Source organism: Cryptomeria japonica, chromosome 7 (assembly GCF_030272615.1).
Source record: "Cryptomeria japonica chromosome 7, Sugi_1.0, whole genome shotgun sequence".
Classification (NCBI taxonomy): Eukaryota; Viridiplantae; Streptophyta; class Pinopsida; order Cupressales; family Cupressaceae; genus Cryptomeria; species Cryptomeria japonica.
In genome coordinates, this window is record NC_081411.1 from 296,699,043 (window position 1) to 296,708,335 (window position 9,293).

The 9,293-nt window shown below is 36.0% G+C and overlaps 1 protein-coding gene across 1 annotated transcript; it reads right to left on the minus strand.

Annotated features, from left to right (window-relative positions):
• Positions 1-5,084: 5,084 nt before the first annotated feature.
• On the minus strand, positions 5,085-9,033 carry LOC131048584 (cytochrome P450 734A1). The gene is made up of 5 exons (XM_057982584.2): positions 8,674-9,033; positions 7,826-8,049; positions 7,245-7,489; positions 6,604-6,994; positions 5,085-5,767 (listed from the first exon to the last, which is right to left on the minus strand). The coding sequence occupies exons 1-5, from the start codon at positions 9,017-9,019 to the stop codon at positions 5,333-5,335; spliced, it is 1,641 nt and encodes a 546-aa protein (XP_057838567.1). The 5' UTR covers positions 9,020-9,033; the 3' UTR covers positions 5,085-5,332.
• Positions 9,034-9,293: the final 260 nt, after the last annotated feature.

Consider the following 9,293-nt stretch of genomic DNA (forward strand, 5'->3'; position numbering starts at 1 on the left):
TGAGCCATTGATATTGTCTTAAGAGTTGTCATTTGAAATATAGATTCTGAAAGTTGATGATAATAAATAAAATATATTTTTTAATATCCAATCCCAAATGCTGATATACACATTTATTAAAATGTTTCAAAAATGTCATATGACATATAAACATAAGCTAGAAAACTAAGATACCATGATGAGCTCCCCATCTTAGTTGAATTTAATGAAGGGCTTGAAAGGCCATCAGTGTAACGTATAGCGCACATGTAGGCCAGATAGTATTGCTGCTGAGGGGCCGGATGTATGGGCTTGTTGGGACGTTTCCATGGAGGAAAGACAAGGCTGTCGAGAGAAAGGTGCAGTTACAGGCAGTGGGACATCTAATGTAGGGCATACCCCACAATTGAGGACTCCCACTCAGCTTGACGCAAAAGCAAACGGTCCTCTGTCAAAGGCCCACAGGCTCGCAGGGGAGGTCTGACCTGCAAAAAGGGCTGAAACACCCCAACAGAAAACAAAAAGCTCTAACCAGAGATGTTATTATCTCCATGATTTTAACTTCGGATTTTTTTCTTAAGAGAAATTACTGATTTCCTAACATTCAGAACCTATTTTTCAAGCAGCTGACCAGACAATGATGGTTCAAAGAAATAAGCAGTTCAAAACATTAAATTTTCAAAGCAATAAGTGGTTGTTCTTAAGTTAATTTGCTGGAAAATAAAGTTTCTAAAAGATTAAAATTTATTATTAAGAGTGTTTTTTAATTCAATTGTGTGTATTTACTCTCAATATTTTAGATCACAATTAATGATCTATCATCAAGATAAGGAGAGTAAAGATATGGATTGCATACAATATCTTTAAAAAGAAAGGAGGTGACAAAATGATTAATTCACACTTATTGATCCATCATCAGAAAGAGGAGAGTAAAGATGTGGATTGTACGTCCCATGGACTATGTCTAACCCCATGGATGTTAAAATCCTTCTCTTCTATTGAATTCTATCCTCATCCACATTTTTACTCCTCTTCCTAATGATAGATCATTGGGTGTAATCTAATCCTCTTCTCATCTCCCTTCCTTTTAAAGATATTTTTTGCAGTCTATATCATTATTCTTCTCTTTTTGATGATGTATCACTAAGTGCGATTCAGATGTTTATGCAAAAATACATACCATTGAATCTATAAGAACTCTTAATTATTACTAATGGATTGTGAAAGATTGATGCCTAGAGTCAAAATTTATTTTTTAATGTTTTTGATTAAAAAAGCAGCATTAACTAGGGCACTGACCCTTAACAAAAACCAACATCAAGAGAGATGATGTTGGAAGAGAACCACAACCCAAAGATGGAAAGGAACAAACACGTGAGCCTAACCAACCAGGGAACAAACCCCACTCAAGGGGGGGATGGGCCACCCAAACCCCCACGAGGGGGGGTATGGGGTAGGGGAGAAGATTTTCCCTTATGCCTGCGAGTAACCATAGACCAGGCAATGCTAGGATCCATTGGAAGGGCCCCCGCAGGGTCAATAACACCGGTGACAACAGAAGGCTGGAAGAGGGCCATAGGGGGCTGCAGAACAACAACAACAACAGGTTGTGACTGAACAATAGTAGCAGAAGCAGATCCAGCAGCAGGGGAGGGTTGTAGGATAGGAGAAGTGGAAGTGGGGGCCTTCGAAGACGAGGCCACAAAAATATCAGTAGGAGCAACAGGAGTCATGGGGGGCACAACATCATCCTCATGGGAGGAGCCAGCAGACATAGAATTCATAGCAATAAATGTTAAGTGGTCAGCAGTAGCATTCTTCCACGAGGTAGAAACCCCTTTGTGTTGTGGAGAAGAGAAACCCGAAGCAAGATGGCTAGTAGAGAAGCATCTTCTACAATGAAAGGGGAGGCCTTCAAAATCCAATAGTTGTGACCAAGGTCTATTCGCCACCATAAGAACCACATCACCTGGGAGAGGAGTAGAGATGTCGATATCAACAAGAATGCGGGAAAATGTAGTGTGTTCCATTGAGGACATAGCATCATCGACCTTCAAGAAACGACCAATAGAGTTAATGATCGTCTGATAGCAAGAGTGCTCCCAAATATGAAGATGGAGATTGATGAGACGAACCCAAACTGGATGCACATTAAGTGGTTCAATGAGAGGGTTGAAAGAGGTTGTCCAAGGCTTGATGGAGAGGGAGTGTACTCCCCAAGCCCATAGCTTGCTCAAAATGAAATCCCTATCGGCGGAAGAAGTGAAGGATGCAACGAAAAATCCTTTAGCACAGGGAAAAATCTCAATATTGAGAGTTTTTTAATGTTGATTAGGCCAAAACAAAATATTTTTTAGTGTAATGATTATTTATTTGCATAAAAAAATGAATTATGAGTTTTAAGTGGATTATGCATGGTTATGAGTGATGGGTTCTTGTGAAACATTATTGATAAATTGTGAAACAATGATATTGAATAAAAAAATACATAATTGAATCTAGATAAAATCACATAATTTGATAATACATAGATTGTTTAAAAAACATGGTCATAATCTATCACACTTAAAGCCATATATATTAGGCTAAGTCTAGGGAAACATGCATTTTAGAGAAAATTATAAATAGTTCAAAATATTATCCACCTAAAATATTACATATTTAAAATAATTAAGCAATATGGATTGAAAGACCAACCATAGATGGTGGATCATGGCCATTTAAATTAGATTCCCATCTATTATTTGATAAATTATTATTTCATTGAATGCTTTTCCAATCTACTTTGACATTACTTAATAACTTTTAGTCCTATTCCATAGGCTATTTCCCACATAATGCACCGGACAAGAGACAATATCTAAATTAGGGCATGGAAAGTTGTCAGTACTAACAAGGGCTATTATTGTGGCCTTGTCTTTGGCCCTTACATTAGGAATAGTCATGAGGTTGATCATGAGATGGTAATAAATGTGGAATAAGAACAATTATATGAGGTGGCTCTTGAGGTGGTCTATCTCCATACTCTATTTGAACACTAGGGAAAACCATATAAAATGGCTATGCCAAAACATCAAATCTAAATTCCACATAAAATAAGCTTCAAGAAACATTGACTTTAAAGTTCTAGGTCCCACAAAATGTAAAGAGATACTCCTCCAAAGGAAATGGCTTATTGTAAATCAAATAGATCCATCATAATGATTCCAAATGGACATATTCAATTGAAAATGACCTCAAGTTTGTATGGATTTAATATTATGTCAAGGTTTTTGACCGTTAAAATGCACTAGGATAAAAATAGTAATTAGATAAATCAAGAAAGGCCTTGTGAGAAAAGGTTTGATCCCATCTTCGCTACTTGAATGAGTCTTGAACTTCCGTTTTATATAGTTAATTATCAAGCAACCCTAAAGTAAAGGAACACATAAATTTAAGTTAGCCTCATGAAGCATGTTATCTTTTACAATCTTTTCACTAGCTCCTAGATAATAGGAAGCATTCTACCCTATTGTGACAAGAATTATAATTTCACTAAAGATTATCATGGACTCATATCACTAGACATGAAGATGTGTAATTTTACAATGACTTCATCCTCTTTTTTCAAGGAAATTGTAAATATAGTTGGTAAATTATTCAAAATTTGACATGAAAAATCAAAAGGGTACATACAGATATTTTAGTGTTATAAATTACTACAAGAAAACATATCATTAATATGTCAAGAGGTCAATTGTGAAGCACATATCTCTATAAAACTAGTGAGTTATTTCCTAATTTGAAAGTGTTTCAATTCCACATTGAAGCTAGTAGAATAAAGATTCGAGGTTAATTAGAGTGGAATTAAGGGAATCATTGTAGAATGAGATTTTCCACCAATTTTTCTCTAAAGGCTATAAATACTAAAGTTTTTCTTAATTTTCTAGAAATTAAACAAGGGTATACATTGACCTACGATCCAAATTTGAATCAATTTGGAGTTGTTTTCAATAAGTAATTAGAATTTTAAGGATTTTTCAAAAGTTCAATCTATAGCTATTATTTATAGATGTCTTTAGATTTGTTCACATTTTTAGAAAGCTTGGAAAAAAATATTAAGGGCATAGTTTTTGAAATTTTAATTTGGAGTCTAACTTAAAAAAATCATCTAATCAAGTTTTGGTCAATAGAAAAAGTAGATTTTACATGGTCAAACCTCATCATGAAAGGACCTTGAACTAGGATTAGGGATGAGAATTCCTACACACCAAAAAGGATCTTTGAAAAAGATGATTTAGAATTGGAGTTTGGATCAAATGGGATCTCAATCGTAACTCCTTCTCCATTAGAAAAACTTATGCGTGGAGAATTCTTACCTCAGCTCATTTAATTTAAAAATAGAAAAAACGACACCAGTTACCCACAAGACCAGAACTCAAATTTAATAGTCACCCAAAACCATCAAATAATTTTTGAGAGACAACTGGTTTCAAAAATCGTCTGTAACAAAGCTTACAGTTGCACGAATTTCAAAATGCTCATAAAATTAAAGAGATAGACACTAATTATTCTATCAGATTTTTATGAATAGTTTATCCATTATATAAAATACATAGATAGAATTCATGATAGTACTTTCAAACTGCAAATAAAGGAGGCAGGCCAGTCAAAATTTTGTTGAGGCACGTCAATTTCAAACTCTGCACGTCTCACTGCGAGGGAAGATAGCCTTCCAGGTTTACTTGTTTATGTTTTCCTATGCTCATCTGATCTTCGTGGAAGATTCGATATTAAGTTATATTCTCAATCATATTTTGGAAACTGCAACAAACTCTTTAAAAATAGAAGCATGACAATGCACCCATCTTGTAAATTGTATTTTAATTGGCATGCAGTTGTCATTATTTCAGGAAGGTTATCCTTTTTAGCACATCTAGATATCCAAAATAATTAGGCCACAACTGTAATCTACATCATTTACGTTGACAAAATGCTCCACCCTTTTGCAAAAAGTTCCAATATAGTAGGTGAGACAATGTGCTTACACAGGCTCCAAAACGGAGACATGAACATGTGTGCCCACACGCATGTACACATGCAATAGGACACAAACAAACATGCTATGTAGACAAAAGATAACTTTGCTTTCAATATAGGATTAAAAAACCAGTAGCCAACTAAGCAAATAATGGCAAGGAAGCCACTGAAGTTTCATGGTGCCAGTTGCATCGTGTGTCACCACTTTTCAAGACAACATTGAGGACAAAATGTCTCCTTTTAAGGAGCCTTGTATTTACATGGAAAACTGTAGCAGTCTTTATTTTTTATACATTAGATATGATAAGTTGGCTGGTGAAAAATGTGCAGGCGATCATGACTGATTCAATGGATGAAATATGACCTGGGCTCCATGTTGAGGGTGTAGCATCAATAGCACTGTTGGTGCATGCACGTAGGATGGAGAAATCTCAAAGGTGAAATGTTGTAGAATCATGGCTAGTACAACCTTGGCTTCCATTAGGGTAAAATTCTTGCCTATGCATGTCCTTGGCCCTAGGCCAAATGGAATGAATGCCATGGGATGTTTTGCAGCTTTTGAAACTCCATTGCTGAACCTTGCAGGGTTGAACTCATTGGCATCTTCTCCCCAAAGAATTGGGTCATGGTGGATTGCCAATATAGGTATCATTAGTTCTAGTCCTGGTGGAAGTCTTAGGCTTCCTAGCTTCACTTCCTTCTTGATTCTTCTCATCATGGCTACTACTGGTGGGTAGAGCCTCATGGATTCATTCACAATCATGTCCACCTGCAAAAAGGACGGAAAAAAACATTTAAACAAACATTCTCTACTCGTTGTACAAAGAGATTAAAAAGACTAGAATTTGGAATAGAGTCCAAACGTACAGTTGAGAATATATACAAGCAAACAAGCAATTTCCTTTCAATGTCTATAAAAAATCAAATAGACTAAAGATTGGATTGATTTGGCCTTTGCACTAGGGCTTATATTAATATGCTCTTTACACTAGACCAGCTGCACATGGATTAGGGTGGGTGTATGCTTCGTACAACTTTGAAAAGAGATACACTGCGTTGAACAAAATTTTGAAAAAGCTACCCCACATACATTTAGGTGTGACATGTGAATTTTGATCGGAATAAAGCTTTTTTATTTTTGGTGAAATTGAATCTGAGATAAAGTTCTAGCAACTTTCTAAAAAATTGTGTAGAATAACTTTAATAGAATTAACACCTTTCACATCCAAAGATAAATGGGTGAGTGCAAATCTGTCGTAATTTTAGTTACTCCCTTCAAAAGGGCTGCAATTCAGTGTAAGTAAAAGTAAGGGATTAAGACTTTTTCCTTTCATCCTTTTTCTTTAAACATTCGAAATGTTTTCAGATTTCAACAAGAAGGCATGGGTTCCAATCTTTCTAGTTTAATGTTTAAATGCATCTTACTGGTATTTTCCATGTCCAACTAGAGCATAGAAAGTTTTTTAAGACAACTATTAAACAACGAAGGGCTTATCAATCACATATATGTGTATATTTTTAAAAGTGAAAAATACCAAGTGAGCTGCCTGGTCAACTTAGTGCTCTCAAAACAATGAAAAAATAGAAAAAGGTTATGAATCTTACAATTCTCAGCTGGTTGACAGAATTTTTATCTGGTACATTTTCTCCACAAACCTCCAAGACTTGTTTTCTAGCCATGTGTTGCCATTCTTTATGGATAGCCAGAAGAACTATGGTCCAAGTGAGCATATTTGATGTGGTTTGTCTGCCAGCAAAGAAGAAGGTCTTGCACTCCTCCATTATGTCCTCTACTTTTACAGGAGAAGATCTGTTCTCCTTCTTTCTCTTTTCTTCAAAACTTGTAGCCTTTGCATTGATCAGTAGTCCTAGAAGATCAGAACCAGTACCACCAACTTGTAAATCTTGCTCACGCCTTTGGATGAGCTCACTCAAGGACTTCTTGATTTCCTTGTCTAGTCTCCATTGATATAGATTCCTTTTAGTTGGCAAAAACCTACAAAACCAATGAAAGAATAACATTTATTAAGGTTCTCTGCTCCAAGCAAAAAATATTATATTCCAACAAAATTGCTGCCACCTTCAGCAATACAAAGAAATGGGTAATGTAGAATAAGATCATCTATTTCCATGCTAGATCAAAATAAATATATTATAAGATCCCAACACAATATGACTACGTGATTTTAAGATTGGCAAATCTGAGAAACACAGAAAACAGTTCTTAATCTTTTGTGGGGCCTAACCTGGAACCAGGGAGAATGACTTTTCTAAAAGCCTCCCCAGCAAAGAGCATTTGTTCAGCCTGCATTGTGAATATGCGTTTTCCTTCCTCATAGCTACTGCCAAAAGCCGCCCTTGCAATTATATCTGCACTAAGGGTCTGAAATTCCTCAGAAACTTCTATCTCATTTCTACCTGATTCAGTCCAATTCTTCCATTTGTCTAACATGATTGTTGCACTCGTAGCAATTGCAGGAATTGTCAAATCCTGTTATACAAAATATAAATCTTAGTCTTCTTTAGGACTATCTATAAATAATCATAACCCATGCATCTTCTTGAATTCTTATTGAAGATTTAATCTAATTGCAGGTAAACAAAACCTTGTATAAAGTGAAAGTATATTAATGTTCACAGACATCAAAACATGGCATTGACCATGGAGGCAACTAAACTGCAATCAGAATAAACTAGGAAATTATATTAACACCCATATAAGCTCATATATGTGGATTGATAAGAAAACATCTATTCCAGTTTAGTACCTAGATCTAGTCATGCCCAAAAAAAACCTTGATGAAAATTCTATGAAATTGTGTCTTACTTTGATATTTTCCATGTGAAAAGCAGGATTGATGATTCTTCTGTGCTGAGCCCATTTCTCGCCTTTCAAGTTCAGTAACCCTTCACCTTCCAATTTCTTGAGAGCAGTATTGGCCTCAATTTTCTCATAATCATCAGACCTCACAGAGAATATCTCTTGCACCAGCTGGGGGTCTGCAATATTTATTCTTGCAACAGGTCCAAACCAAAGCAAGAATGTGCTCCCTGCAATTCAAAATCACACCCCAAGAAATCTTTTTTCAGAATAATGGATCAACACATTAGATTTCGCAATTAGAAATTTTAAAACTGTTTGTTGAACAGGCATCAGATATATTTTGGCCCTACTTCACCTATGATGAGCCCTTACAGAACCACTTGTGTGAGCAAGATGTTACTCTAGGACTATTTAAGGTGGTCTGCCTTCAGTAGTTGCCATCCAGCTCCTAGGATGTACCAATGTATAAATTACTCTCATACACCATAACTTATACACCATAACTTATGCACTGGTACATGTTAAAGACTGGATAGAAGTTTCCCTACCCATACAAATAATTCTATGCTCATATGTATTAAAGAACAGTTCACGCCTCTCATATTAATGGAAGGTTCTAGATTGAAGTTGTAATATTAGAGCGATATTCTGATTCACATGGACTGTTAAAGAAATAATCTATATTTGTAAACCCAAAGAGACCACTAGCTCTATGGTTAAGAACCCAAGCACACTAATGTGTTGTCCTAGAGGTGGTTCCTACTCTAACAATCAGTGTTTCTTAGAAAAGAAGGAAAGAAACTGTTACAAGAATAACAATGGACAAAAAAGCAACAATAACAAGACTGCACCATAGATTTTGGTCCACTGATGATAGAATGATAGAACTCTGGGCAGAATATCATGAGAAAAGTATCCCATAGGATTAGAACTGGCCTGCTGCATCATTTTCATCATCTCCTTTGCATTTCCAAGGAAGAGTTTGTATGGAGGGCCTCTGATTCCCTGAGACTGAAAATGCATCTGTATCTTTCTAGGCCTCCACCACACAAGTCTTGTGATTCTCACAATCTCTGCAACAACCATTGCACAAGCTGCCATAGCAACAACCACCCTAACATTCCACTCCATGGTGGCTGTTGTCACGCTCCCTACAACTTCTGTCTTCCAAGTCAGATATATAATTCCATAACTCATATGGTTTTCTTTGGAAAAGCCGTGACTTTTACTCTTTTTTAAACATGCAAGTCAACTTGCTATCAGTATCTTAAAACCACCTGTCCAATTTTTTAGGGGCTCCTTTAAAAACAGTGATATAGATGGATACTCTAGAATTATTGGGATTGCTTCCTAGTCGTTCACATCCCAACAGCTCATTTGTGCGCTGAATATTTTTTGAAATTTCTCTAAAATAAGGCCGTTGCCATCTTTTTACCCATAACAGGCAAGCATGAGGTGTATTGAGTACTAA